Source organism: Onychostoma macrolepis, chromosome 23, assembly GCF_012432095.1.
Source record: "Onychostoma macrolepis isolate SWU-2019 chromosome 23, ASM1243209v1, whole genome shotgun sequence".
In the NCBI taxonomy this organism is placed as follows: Eukaryota; Metazoa; Chordata; class Actinopteri; order Cypriniformes; family Cyprinidae; genus Onychostoma; species Onychostoma macrolepis.
The window spans coordinates 26,917,421-26,932,818 of NC_081177.1; the positions used below are offsets into that span (position 1 = coordinate 26,917,421).

Here is a 15,398-nt window from a genome sequence, read left to right on the forward strand (position 1 = left end):
TGGCTGGTCAGTCAGTGATGTGTCTGTATGACGGCAGATCCTAAAGGACACTCTCGCATGCACTGATTTACAGCAGCAAGGCAGCTGGTTTGATAGTCAATCATTTGCATATAGAGCTGGTGATTTCCAGCGACGTGAGTGACAGCAATCATTGACAGTGTGATGAAGGTGTGTCCAGCGCACATATTTAACTTTATGCAAATGAGCAGCATTGGCACACAGCACCTGCTAATGGGTGTGGAGATATTGGATGTGATCCGATGTTTGTGGGTGTGATCAAATCTTCTAGATATGATCAGTATGATTTGATATTGATGCCGATATCTTGGTGGCCGGTGGTCAATACGTATTTTATATCACAACATTTAGTTTAAAGATCTTAACACATGCACAAGAATTTCTGTAATTTAACATAATATTCACTCAAATTTAACTTACTTTTTTTTTTTTTAATATAAAATCATATTATTATTATTATTATTATTATTATTATTATTCTGACCCCGATGCGCACATTTTTATGCAGGCTACAATGCGAACTTAAGATCAACCACTGGATTCGCTAAAGTTTGCAAGGTTCTTGGTATTAAAAGTTTATTAGATATTCAAAGACTTTAAATTATGTAAATGCATATTTGCCGAATGCTGACAATGAATGAAAGTATTAGTATTTGCATTTGCATTTTGTTTTTTGAACTGTCAAACAAATACAGTAAACTAACAGAAATAACTTTTATTGGATGACCCATATATTTGGCATTTTTAAATGATCCGCATTGGCTCATAATTATTTTTGTTTGGCTGATATGATGGCGTTTTGACAGCACCGGAGCTCCTTCTCTCCATCTTTATTAGTTTACTGTCTCTGTAATTAGTAATAGAACAGCAAATGCTATAATAACAATCTAATCTTCTGTATTTACTTAAATTAAAATAAAATTAAAATTTCAAGAAGTAATTTAATTACTTTATTTTATCAAGTTTATATAATTTATTTTCAAATAATTTATTTGTAATTTACTAAGTATTATATCAAATAAATATTTGATTTCAGTAATTGTTATGCTTGTGGTTTTATTGTCCCTAAATTTAATAATGTGATAATTGTATCAGCTTTATATCATTGACCACCATTCTCTCTAAGATGTCAGCATTGGTCATAAAAAAAACCATAATGGTCAAATACTAATTACTAATCTGAAAGTTGAAATGCACAGTGTCCTGTAAGGTGTAGGGTTGGTGTAGGGCAATACTAATTCAAAACCTTCAGACATAACGAACTGACTGATGATGCTTTCTTGCCTCTGTGTACTTCCTGAGGAGGGATTCAAGTTCGGTCATGGCTGATGTGTGCAGCAGCTCGCAGGAATTTCTTTATATCTCTCTCTCTCTCTCTCTCACACACACACATACACACACACACACACACACACACACACACACACACACACACACACACACACACACACACACATGTTAGTTTTTGTGAAAAGTGGGGACATCCCATAGGCGTAATGGTTTTTATACTGTACTTACTGTATGTGCTATTGCCCTACACCAACCCTACACCTTACAGGAGACTGTGCATTTCAACTTTCCCCCGAAAACCTCATTCTGTATAATTTATAAGCGTTTTGAAAAGTGGGGACATGGGTCAATGTCCTGACATGTCACCTTCACCTTGTAATACCTGTCATTCCTTTGTCATTATACAAATCTATGTCCTGACTTTTCACAAAAACGCACACACTCTCTCACACACACTCACACACACACACACACACACACACACACTCACACACACACACACACACACACACACACACACACACTCACACTCACACACACACACACACACACACACACACACACACACACACACACACACTCACACTCACACACTCCTGTCATGATTTTACTAGCATAAGAGAGGAGGAAGTCCTCATAAAACTGCATCCTGTGAATTCACAGCTCATGGAAGAGCCAATCAAAACAAAACGCGAAAGTGTTATCTTCTAAATCAGCATTAATCAAGCGGATATCTGAGGAACAAAGAAACCGTCGACTTCATTTATGGAGCTTTTCCTGCATGTGTTACGAAACAGAGGTCACTGTCCTGGAGTAACAACGACTGCCCAAAAAAAAAAAAAAGCGCAGTTATTGTACCTTTAGGGGTACAACAGCTTGTCACTGGGGCAGAGCCCTGAAAGAGGACAACTTTGTACTTTATCCAGCCCTAAACTGTGCATATTTGAACCTCAGCATATTTAAATATTAATATTTACCCTTAAGGTACTAATATGAACCTTTTAGGGGGGAAATAAGGTACAAAGGTGTCTCTCTGAGGGAACTGTCCCATTATTAAATTACTGCTTCATTCACTGCAACATTTGTCATACTTTAGCTATTAACAGCTCGTGTGTATGATGATATTTAATGTGTGTTCTGGATTCAGGGTTTTCCTGGGTAAGCCACTGTTATGAAAAGATTTTAGTTTAATTATTAACTGTTTAGTCACTAATCGACTGCATATTATACACACAAATGTGAAGTGCTTTCTCAATCTGGAAAACTCTAGTCTGCTTGACTTTTTATGCAACGTCCTGTGTCAGGGTGCACAGGTTTTACCAGTCCAGCTGGAAACCAAATCATAATTAAAAGATACCAGATTGGCACAATGAACTAATGCTACTAATCTCTGGTTTTGACTAAATTTGCTAGGTTACTGTCAGAATTTTGTAAAATGTGTCAGAGTAGCAGTACAATGAATATCAATGAGTAGAACTGTATATTCCACAATTATTGCAATTATTATATATGTTTTTTTTCTTTTTTTTAATTCTGTTAACCTGTATTAAAAGTTAAAAAGTTTTATTCAACTACAATATTGCGGTTTACTAATATTGTGTTAATCCGTTTCCAATAAATACCTCATAAAACACTAAATATCTCATAAAAACGAGCCAAACTATGGTTAGTCACTTTATTTTAGTGGCCAGTTCTTGTTGAGAATAAGCTGCAATGTGGATCAGATCTTTTGCTGCGATTTTATGCCAGTCAAAAATGTTACAATATGAACATTTCATTCATTTTGAACGCTGTTTCATGTCGTCAATATTTTGGTCACCATCCATATAGTGATTTTTGTCTATACACCTCTGTTCAAACGTTTGGAACTGGTAAGATTTTTTTTAAAGAAGTCTCTTATGCTCACAAAAGCTGTTTTTGTTTGATTATAAATAGGCCTACTGTAGAAACTAGTGTTGTCACTGTACCAAAATTTCAGTATTCGGTACCGATACCAGTCAAAATCCATGGTTCTCGGTACCAATTTCGGTACCACATGCTAATTAAAAAAAACACACTATTTTTAATAAAGTCAAACAAAAATAAAAATGTACAAAAATCAATGCCATTCTTTATACTTTATTTAAATTGTGTTTCAAGTTTTTCCGCAAGTAATAAAAGTATGAAAAACAGTAAACAAGTTTCACTCAAATTTAATTTGTCTTTTAATTAATTAAATTGAAACACATTGTATTGTTTTGGTAAATAAAGGGGATTTACTATTAAAATTAAAATATGGAAGAAATATTGTGACTTCTTTAAAAAAATAAAAATAAAAAAATAAATAATTTTTTATATATATATATATATAATTATATTTCTGGCACAATGTCTTTAAGATGAACTTTTATTTTGACGGGTTGCCGTGAATACCTTTACATTTCTGTGTAGCTATATGATATGACGCTGGTTTTACTCAATGAAACGGTAAAATGCTCGCGAGGGGACTCTCGGAGCAGTTCTGTAGATGTTGTTTATGTATTTATGTCCTCATTGAGACGGCAGATGATGAATCACCGCGAGCATCAGGCGCGCTTCAGTGTGTGTAGTAAAAAAAAGAAAAAACCGCGTGTCTCTGCCATTCATTCATTCACTCACACAGAGACTTGCAGAACATGCGGGATTCATATTTGAATCGACTTTTGCAGCTTAATATTTACAGATACTAGTCCACGTCGCGATTTGATTTAAGTACAATGACCTACTTTTGATTAATTCATCCAAACTTTGACAAACTCCGTGACCATTCCGTGCTAAACTGTAAATTCCGTTTTTATAACTGGATTCCGAGATTCCGTCCGCGTTTTCTGCATCGCGGAAATCATCGGGCCGTACGCGTCAAGAACCGGGTTGACCGGGTACTCGGTACCACCGGTACTTAAAAAAACCTGGTACCGTTACGTTTTCACTTTTTTAGTACCGACTTGGTACCGAAGTACCGGGTCTTTTGACAACACTAGTAGAAACTAATATATGACCCTGGACCACAAAACCAGTCTTAAGTCGCAGGGGTATAGCAATAGCCAAAAATACATTGTATGGGTCAAAATGATCGATTTTTCTTTTATGCCAAAAATCATTAGGATATTAAGTAAAGATCATGTTCCATGAAGATATTTTGTAAATTTCTTGTCATAAATATATCAAAACTTCATTTTTGATTTAGTAATATGCATTGCTAAGAACTTCATTTGGACAACTTTAAAGGTGATTTTTCTCAATATTTAGATTTTTTTTTGCACCCTCAGATTCCAGATTTACAAATAGTTGTATCTCAGCCAAATATCTTCAGATCCTAACAAACCACACATCAATGGAAAGCTTATTCATTCAGCTTTCAGATTTTGTATGATCTCAATTTGGAAAAATTGACACTCAAGACTGGTTTTGTGGTCCAGGGTCACATATTGTGAAGTATTATTGCAAATGTAAATCTTTTGTTACTTTATAAATGTGTTTTCTGTTACTTCTGATCAATTTATTGCCTCCTTGCTGAATAAAAGTATGAATTTCTTTAAAAAAAAAAAAAAAAAACTTTCTGACCCCTGGGTAATGCATGCTGGGTAATGTAGTTCTGCTGTAGGCACATTCTCTGTGCTATAATTTGTCTGGACTAATTTGTCTGCACAGGTTGGCAGCTCTGCCCGCTCACTCAGGGCCGTGATAGAGCCAAACACACACACACACTGAAGTTCTCCTCTGTTTAACACGTCTTCTCCTCCTCGTCTCTGCCTCTCTCTTTCATCCAAAAACGCTCACATTCTTCCTCTCTCACACAGTGTATTGTAAAGTGAGGTGAGACGGGTCTCTTTACAGCAGCCAAGTGTTATATAAGCCATGCTCATGGCCAGATCTGTCTGTCAGATACACTGCCTTTTCTCGCAGCAGAGCCAGACTTCTGACTGGATGGTCTGATCCAGTTTGCAGCTTGTTCTACTTAAAAACTGCCTGCTTGGATGGGAGAAAAAAGGGTCTGAGTGACATAACACTCTCAACTACTGTCTGTTTTGTTTCTGCATGCTGTTAAAGGGCAGATTTATCTGATTTTCATTTCTTGAAGAAAATACCAGTGCCTGCAGGGCTGCAAAGGAATACTGTAAAGGAATTTTTTTTTTTTTAAGGAAGTTTGGTTTTAGGTTTTAGTTGTGTGTAAACTAGGAATAGCAGTATCAGAGCTATCATTTCTGTTGCAGTGACATCTAGCATGCAAGACTTTTTGTCTGTGCACAAGAGTCAATGTGACGATTAATCGCATCCAAAATAAAGGTTTTTGGTTACATAATATGTGTGTGTGTGTAGTGTGTATATTTATTATGCATAAATACACAGCATATATTTTGAAAATATTTACATGTATTTATATTCACATAATTTATAATATATAAATGTAACATTTTTCTTAAATATACACATGCATGTGTGTGTATTTATATATATACAGAATAAATATACACAGTACACACATACATTATGGAAACAAACTTTTATTTTGGATGCGATTAATTGCGTTTAATCATTTGAATATATATATATATATATAAAAGAATTGAATTGATAATAGATGCACAAAAGACTTGTAATAATTCGGTTTGCTTGTATTGCATTTATTTATAAGTGGACATTGCAATTTTTTCGTCTGCTGCTCTTTAGAGTAGGTTGGATTCTGATTGGCTGTCAAAGTTTTTATTGTTCATCAACTAAATAAAATCGCTTTGAAGGCCATTCAAATTATATCATTCCCCTGTGTCGTTTTTTTGACTATTCTGAAATAATTAGAAAGATAATCAAGACTTCATTGTTATTATTTTTGTCATTGGTGGAATGGAGCTTATTTGTTAAGTGAGCTTCATTTTAAATTTCCTGCTATGAAGTTTATCAAAACCAAAAATAGATAGCAATAAAGATTGAAATTTTGGAAAAATATCGTTGCAGGTCTGCTTTGCAAGTGCTGTAAATATATTTTAACTCAGTACCACTAACTTTGGTATCCGGTGATTACTTTCCCTTCCTAATTCCAAACCACATCAATCTAAGAACTACTATTCATTTTGTATTAAATCATTTATAAGTGATATATAATTGTCCATGAAGGCTGGAAGTGAAAAACTGTGTGTAATTATTAGGCAGGTTCTCTTTTACAGATAAAATGAGCCAAAAAACTCAGTTTTAACTCAGACTGAAAGTCAAAAGTTATTAAATGCCCATGAGAAGGAAGCAATACTAATGCAATACTAGAATTTGCAAAGTTAAGGCATGAACTTTGGACAGCGAAATGCTCATTGGGTCAGCACGGTCAGAAAAAAACAGATGGAGAAGAAAAGACACGTTAACTGCAAAAGAATTAAGAATTAATGTGAAGAATTAGGTGTGAAACCATCAGGAACCATTTAGTCTCCAGCGCCAACATTTTCCAGAACTGCAACCTTCCTGGAGTCTCCAGAATTACAAGGTGTCAGGTTCTCAGAGACCTTGCTTGGGTAAAAAAACACATCCTAAAAAATGACCCTCACTTGTTAAGAATCACAAGCTGAAGTGTTGTGAAATACACAAAGACTCATTTTTATAGACTTTATAGACAGATAAGTTAAGAGTGACTCTTGAAGGACCAGCACCACATCCTCTTGTACCACTGTTTCAAGAATTTATCTTCCAGAATCTGGCAGTAAGTTTTGGGAGTCCATCTCTTATCCTGAAAAATCTGTCTTGCAGAGATAGACTAAAAATGATCTCCCAAAACTTACTTTTTAATTTCCAGCCTTCATGGACAATTATATATCACTTATAAATGATTAGGGCTGCAACTAACGATTATTTTAATAATCGATTAATCTGTCGATTATTTTTTCGATTAATCGATGAATCGGATTAAAAAAAGAAAAAAAAGAAAAGCATTCATTTCCAACCCTTTATTCAAAAACAGAACTAAAATCTTTAGAAAGTGCACAAACATGTTGCTCCTTGAACATCCCTGAGCTGTTATAATAATAATAAAATAAAATAAAATAAAAATGGACTAACACAAAAAACATACACATGTATGCTTTACATCTGCCAAATATATAGACTTTTGGGGGAAGTGCAAAAAATTAAATAATTTAACAACACTGCGTCGTTAGCGTTGGTATTGTATCAGACACCTGCACTTAACATTATATGAAAATCAAGCTCAAATGGAGTTAATAATGTTTTTGACCAGAGAATGACGGAGATGGAGTGTTTTGTCTGTCGTTAGAACGGCTGTAACTGTTATCTGAAGCAGCAAGTGCATTATGCTTTCATCAACTTTTACAGGTTATATAACTTTGATTGTAGCTATATGGGCGCTTAGTTTTTTCTTGTCGTTTAATACACTTGGCCAAAATCTCAAATTAAGCGCTTATGCACATAATGCACAGGATATTTAAAACGTATATAGACAGCAAATAACTAATTCTTCTCCACTCTTCAAACACACAAAAACATTATCCTTTACTGACATAGTGTTTGAGTAAAGAAAACGCTGTACTATTCAAACACCAATTATTTATTCACCCTTGCATTGCGAAAAGCAGAGATCTCATCTTCTCCAGGCTGTGCGCGGCGCGTCAATCTGAACGGAGGCGGGTGAAGGTACGAGGTCTCGCTGAGAGCTCGATGATCCAATGGCGTTAAGTTTTACTGACAAGTTATTTTAATGCTTATCATTGGTTTACTATTTTTAAAACTCTCTGATTTAAAATAATAAAACGAATTATAAGCGACTCAAGTTTGGATAATTTTTCACAGCACCTGACTGGGCTAGGGTATGGCAACTGCATACTCTGCCATACGCAAACGCCGCCCCTGCTCCCACACCTTGGATGACTTGGGTCGCACGGATTTCTCTGCCTCCGCCATGTATCTTTCCTCTACCTCCGCTCGTTTTTTTTTTTTTTTTTTTTTATTTATGAGGCGCCAAACTCTGCTAGCATCCGTGCGCGAGAGAGACCGAGTGTGTTCACTCCGCTCCGCGCTCAACTAAAGTTTTTTTTTAATAATCAAACGTCTCCGCGTCGCGCGACACAACGAATCGATTATGAAATTCGTTGCCAACGCTTTTAGTAATCGATTTTTATCGATTTAATCGATTCGTTGTTGCAGCCCTATAAATGATTAAATACAAAATTAATAGTAGTTATTAAGATCGATGTGGTTTGGAATTGGTAAAATGTGCTTGGAAAAAAAATGATCAGAATATCAGCTTTCCTGATAATTATGCACGCGGTGTAGTTTTGTGATTGTGTGCGTCATGAACTAGGGGAGCTCTATAAGCATGACGTCTCTGACCTGTGTGTGCTTTCATATTACTGTTGTGTTCTGTCAGCTGACAACTCTTTGCAGTACTCTGTAAAAAGTGAAAGTGTGGAAGTGAAATTAGTGCCCGTTGTTTGACTAGTGAAGGAGAGCATGTTTTGGTGGTGTATTGCAGCAGGACTTTATAGAAACCCGTGTCTGCCTCAGAGTAAAAAAAAAAATAGATAACGACATTTTTTTTTGTCTCATAATTGTGACTTCATATCTCGCAAAGTAAGTTCAGAGTTCGCAATGTGACTTTATATCTCAGCGTGTCCTCTGACTCAAGGTTTTTGCAGAGCATGCTGGGTAAAGGGCGAGACTGACCCAGTGAAGGGTAGCTCTGTTCTGAGACTGCGCTTTTGACACCCTGCCGAGAGTTCAGTGACCTTATTACCTGAGATTGTTCTTGTGAAATGGACACCATGTGTTTGTGTGTCACCTGAAACCCTGAACCGTGGAAAACCATGTAAGCAAATAAAGGAAACTCACCCAAGGCGATCTCATTACGCACACATCTCTCTCTCTCTCTGTGTTGTGCTGCTGTCATTGTCCGGCTTGTGTGTGTGTGACCAGGACGTATTCAGGATATTACTGAATGAGAAACTGTAGTAATAGAAGCAGGAAGCACCAAATAGCTTGTCTATTGTTTTGGGCCTCATTAAACTCCATCTTGACTGGCCTCTATGTGTGTGTGTGTGTGTGTGTGTGTGTGTGTCTAGTTGAGAGACCCAAAGCCCACACTAAATTTCACTGTGTGGAAAATGTCGACTCACTCAGAACTCTCAGAATGAATTGTATTATTCATCTGACTGTGAGAGGAAAGCAGTTAGCGGTCAATTCATTTGAAATTAATATTTAAAAAAAAAAAAAAACACAAGTGTGGGAATTTAGTGTGTATAGATGCCTGAGAGAGTGTGTTTATGCTAGGGATGTGCGCTACGACTAGTCTAAAGTAAGAAAGAAGACAGTCAAAAACATTGTGTGCATATGTGATTCATTTGAAATACTTAAAGGGTTAGTTCACCCAAAAATGAAAATTCAGTCATTAATTACTCACCCTCATGTCGTTCCAAACCGTGAGACCTCCGTTCATCTTCAGAACACAAATTAAGATAATTTTGATGAAATCCGAGAGCTCTCTGACCCTCCATAGACAGCAACGCAACTGAAATGTTTCCAGAAATGTAGCAAGGACATCGGTAAAACAGTCCATGTGGCATCAATGGTTCAACTGTAATTTTAGGAAGCTACGAGAATACTTTTTGTGCGCAAAGAAAACAAAAATAACAACTTTACAAGAGTGCCTCTGCACTGTTCAGAGGAAAGCATGCGCATATCGCGGTGCTCTCATTAATGGTGGAAGATGTGATTTGGAGGAGAAGAATTGTTGAATAAAGTCGTTATTTTTGTTTACTTTGCGCACTAAAATTATTCTCGTAGCTTCGTAAAATTACGGTCGAACCACTGTTTCTGGGAACAATTCAGTTGTGTTGCTGTCTATGGAGGGTCAGAGAGCTCTCGGATTTCATCAAAAAAAATATATTCATTTGTGCTCCCAAGACGAATAAAGGTCTTACGGGTTTGGAACGGCGTGAGGGTGAGTAATTAATGACACAATTTTCAACTAACCCTTTAAACTATGAATCAAACAGTCAAATAACTCCAGATACTTTATTATCTGAATTGTTCTTATTTTCCATCAAATGGTTAAAATTTACATCACTGATGTCAACAAAAGTAGGGATGTGAGAGACCAGTTGACATTGAAAATAGTAGTTGAAATTTAGTTATTTTGATGCATTATTTTGAAAAGTGGATATCTGGAGCAGAAAACAAATTAATTTATTAAGAAGTAAGTGATGATTGACTTAGTAAACAACACCGCTAAATGGAGTTCAAACAATAAAGAGGCATGAAAGAAAGGCCAGAAGAAATGGAGAGAAGTGAAGACCGCTCCTGCATTCCCTCGTGCTGACTGTCACACCCGCGTGTGTGTGTGTGTGTGTGTGTGAATGTCTGAGGAGGGTGTGGTGAGCTGAGAAAGGGAAAGTCTATATTCAGAGCCATCATTATGGCGATTATTATACGTGTGTGTGTGTGTGCTGGAAAATCGTTGAGGAGAGTGTGTGAGCTGAACATCTAGAGACAATGACATTTTGTGAAATAAGTTATGTGCATTGGTGGAATAGGCACTGGAAAAGCACAGTGAATCATTTCACATAGCCTAACCTGTTGCTGTTCAGTGAAGGAAACAAGACACACACACACACACACACACACACACACACACGTGCATAATTCATTTGTTCTGAAGGCCCTTGGTAGAGAACAGTTCAGATTTGATTGAAAGTCTGCTTTGGATAATATGTAAACACAGAGGAGTGTGTGTGTGAACCCCTCCTGTCTGTCAGCACGTCCACATCATTCGTGTGTGGAGTTGGCTTTGGTTTTGTTAATTATTTTCCTCTGTGATCTTCGGGACTGACCGTCTGCACTGTTGTTTTGTAAGTGATGAAATCTGATCTGTTTGTTCAGAGAGTGTCGTCAATATCCGGTGTAAATACATTGGTTGCTATAGTGACAGAGTTTCTCATACAACATGAGAGCTGTGTTAAAAGAGAGGACAGAAAATTAGACGGGTCTTGGTCTTAGCTGGTATAAACGGTCTCGCAGCCTGGCCAGGCTGGTGTTTAACTGGGCTAAGATAAAAACACACCAGCTTTGGTCTAAGATCTGTGTGTGTTTTTGGGACTCATTTGAAATGCTCTTCACTATGTTTCTGGCCATAGAGTGAAATATGTAGTTTAGAGTTCACCCAGTAATTAACACTGTTATCATTTACTCACTCTCATATTGTTCCAAACTCGTGAGACTGTTTTTCACCTTTAGAACACACATGAAGATTATATTCTCTCATCATTTATTTTTTTGTTCTTGAGTGTAAAGCAGGTACAGTTGAGCTTCTGATTACCGTATTTGATGTGCTCTATGTGTTGCTCAATGCTTATATGTGACCCTGGACCACAAAACCAGTCATAAGGGTCAATTTTTTTAAATTGAGATTTATACATCACCTGAAAGCTGAATAAATAAGCTTTCCATTGATGTATGGTTTGTTGAGATACAACTATTTGAAAATCTAAATATTGAGAAAATCAGCTTTAAAGTTGTCCAAATTAAGTTCTTAGCAATGCATATTACTGATCAAAAATTAAGTTTTGAGATATTGACGGTAGGAAATTTACAAAATATCTTCATGGAACATGATCTTTACTTAATATCCTAATGATTTTTGGCATAAAAGAAAAATCAATAATTTTGACCCATACGATGTATTTTTGGCTATTGCTACAAATATACCCCAGAGACTTAAGACTGGTTTTGTGGTCCAGGGTCACAGATGTGAATAAAAGCTTAAATTAAGTCCATATTAAGTGACCGTGGACTTGGAATAAACCGCTCCATTGATATCAATTACTTTTGCAATGACTTTATGAACTTTTTATAGGGTCAAAGTTTTGGTTGCGTGAACTTTCAGTGATGAAAGAACATTACAAATATTAAAGATGAATGAAAGCCTTGTGGGTTTGGAATGAAAGGAAATGATGACAGAATATTCATTTTTGGGTGAACTAACCCTTATATGGATCTGAGTTGGGTACACCAAAAAAGCTGAACGTGTTCTGGTAGTTTAGCTTTAGATAATTTCCTGCAGTTTTTAGCTCCATGTTGACACAAATCATCATAATGTATTTAGTTTCTTTGGTTTTTGGACTGAATGGCTGTTATTTTTACATTGTTTTGTGTTAAGGTCTCTGAGTCAGACAGCAGAGTGAAGAAAGAGGGATGTGGTGAATTTCAGATGCACTGATCATGGAACAGGGTGTGGTGCAGTGCATGCTGGGAACATGGGGTGTCACTTTACCCTGATCACACAGACTACGCCCTCTTTATCCCTCCAAAATGTGACAAAGTGCAGGCCTTTCATATGATAGATCACTGTTAAAGTCTAACTTGTCACTGTATCAACTGTTTTTAAAGGGATAGTTCACACAAAAATGTATATAATTAGTTAATTTACTCACCCTCAGGCCATCCAAGATGTTGGTGACTTTTTTTTTTTTTCTTCAGTAGAACAGTAAAGAAGCTTTTTAGTTGAAAGCGTGGTACTTGGTGATTCATGAAATGCTAGCCAATGGCTGCCGGCACCTTGAGAGTCAAAAAAGCATATACAGGCAACACAAAATTAATATCCGAGGCTCTCGATGATATATTGAGGTCTTATGAAGCGAAATGATCAATATGTGCAAAAAAGTGCACATTATATTAATAATATAATTTATTACTAATGTAAGTATTATTCATAGTATTTAATACAATATTTTAAATATAAAGTGTATTTATTATATATATTTGAAAATTTGTGCACATACGTTGGCATTGTGTTGTCAATTCCTGTTGCTTAAAATATAAATACACAAGACAGGATGTCACTCACGTGATAGAGAACCCATTCCAGTGTCCTTCATTCACAAGTGGAAAGTGAAAACGAAAGAGAAATTAACCTTCTGCAGTCCTTTCTGTTCCTGTTTTCTGTGTGTGTGTGTGTGTGTGTTCAGTTGTTCGTAATGCGTCCTGACCTTCGCAACACCTCGGAGGAGAACAGAGTCAACAAATGAATCCATAGGCCATGTGTTTTCAGACCCCTCGCCGTGTTTGGGATATTTACTCTGCCCAGCCCAAACCCTAATGAGTCACTCGTGTCCGATAGGAGCGGAGCGCACAACAGATGGTGCTCTGGGATTCAAGAAATCAGTGGAAAACATATGAGCTGGGTTTAGCCTACACCTGGGAAACTTAAAATTGTGTTTAGGTGGCAGTCTCTGTATGTTTTAAATTCATGTTGCACCTGTGATGCTCACCAGTGCTGTCTGTGAGCAGGTCACTAGGTTTTGTGGTGTGCGTAATACATACTCTGCCTCAAAATGCTTTCTAGGTAGGCAGCTTGCAAGGTTTGTGAGGCATTTCGTACATGGGGTGCACAAAAATGCTGTTTAGATTGGCAACTCACTAGGTTTTGAGACACTTTTTTTTTTTTAATAAGGTCTAATAATATTGGATTTTGCTGATACCAATAACTACAACTGGAAAGTATGGCAGATGACTGATTAGTCATCAAGTAACTTTTTAAACCAATAGCCTAATATAAACAACAACAACAACAAAATCATTGAAGTTTCAACAGTGCTGCTGAACATGTAATAGAAAATTAGCAATAATGACTTAACCATGAGATGGGTATACTTGAAGTTACTTGCTAGCTTGCTAGTTTTGTGCCTAATGTCTAGTTAGCCAACTCACTGAAATGTTAGCCTGCAAATATCTTTATTTTTTTATTTTTTTTTGGTTACTAGCTTGCTAGTTTTGTGCCTGTGATGCTGTCTTGTTAGACATCTTGCTGAAATGCTAGCTTGCTAGGTTTTTTGAGGTTACTAGCTTGCTAGTTTTGTGCCTATGATGATTTCTTGCTAGACAACTTGTTAAAATGCTAGCTTGCAAGGAGATGCATTTTGAGTGTATTATAGCTTCAAAATATTGTTTAAATATACTTGTTTGCCCTTGTGTTGCCGAATAAGGTAGACAGCATGCTAAAATGTTGGAAGGTTGGAGTGGTAGTTGTCTGTGATGGCCAAAAGTGTCATTGATGCTGATTTTCAGAGGTTTTTTTGTGGTTGTGATGTATAAGGTGGCCGTTTCTTAATTTTTTTTGGAGAGTTCCACCCAAAACCACTGTCCGCTGACATTTTTTGTGACGCTTGCTAAATGCTGAGATGCTTATTCTGATTATTTTGAGTCTATATCTTCAGAATCTGTGTTGAGAGACATGTTTGCCTTTGTGTTGCACAAAAGTCCTGTCTGTAGGTGATATATTCAGGGCGCTATTGCTAAAATGTCTTTGTTGGCAGAGCGCTAGGTCCTGTGACAAGTTCGGGCACGTTGCCAAAAAGTGTTGTCTAGATGGGCGACACGCTAGGTTTTGAGGCACAGCTGTAGTCTCTTCATTATTTCATCTCTAGGAACAAGTGTGTGTTTAAGAGTAAGATTTTTTTTTTTTTTTTTTTTTTTTTAGTAATGTGTGTTTAAAAAAAGGAAACAAGTTGTTGATCTTCTTTTTTAATTTTTTAATCATGTTTTCGTGTTTTAGTACTTGCATGTTTCTCTCAGATGTCTGGTGTGTGACTGACAGGATGTGAAGTACGTTTGATTGACAAGCACCGGTTTTGAGAAACCCACCACAGCTTCTCTGTTTACTCCCAGCATGCATTGCATGCAGCAGCATCACTCTTCTCGGACATCATCTGAAGTTCCTGTACATTGTTTTCCCCTGTATATCTCCCTATCCTCTCATTCTCCTCCTCTATGGAGTGAATGTTATGAACATGAGTAAGTGGTTGCCGTGGAGAAAGCGCAGCTTTTTTAGAAAACAGAGGAAGAAGTTTTCCTTTCCTGAGTTAGGTAAGAGCGCACTCTTTTACTTCCTGATTCACAAAACACTTGTTCTCTCTTCAGATGTTTCGTTTCGGCTGCAGCTTATTCTGAAGCTTGTACATGTGCATTTAGATCCTCTAGACTCTGATCAGGCTGTGTGTTGTGATTGTAGAAGTGTGATATTTTGATTTGTTGGATGTTTGTGAGTATTATTGTGTGTATATCATTGATGCATATCAGTAGTTATT

General features: G+C 36.7%; 1 protein-coding gene and 1 long non-coding RNA gene across 6 annotated transcripts in view; one reads left to right on the forward strand and one right to left on the reverse strand.

Moving 5' to 3' along the window:
* LOC131531755 (utrophin-like) overlaps positions 1–15,398 on the forward strand; it is a 248,003-nt gene that overhangs the window by 5,449 nt on the left and 227,156 nt on the right. For 2 of the 5 annotated variants that reach the window (XM_058762788.1, XM_058762786.1), the window contains exon 1: positions 14,989–15,177. The exons of 1 other annotated variant lie outside the window; for it this stretch is intronic. In XM_058762788.1, coding sequence (XP_058618771.1) covers positions 15,096–15,177 — 82 coding nt within the window. In that variant the 5' untranslated portion in view covers positions 14,989–15,095. Of the gene's footprint in view, positions 1–14,988; positions 15,178–15,398 lie in introns of those variants that run through there. 2 more of the 5 variants (XM_058762782.1, XM_058762785.1) reach the window with 1 other exon arrangement.
* LOC131531760 (uncharacterized) lies at positions 10,227–13,674 on the reverse strand. The gene is made up of 3 exons (XR_009268778.1): positions 13,160–13,674; positions 12,747–12,870; positions 10,227–11,184 (listed from the first exon to the last, which is right to left on the reverse strand). It is a non-coding gene; the product is annotated as an uncharacterized LOC131531760 (long non-coding RNA).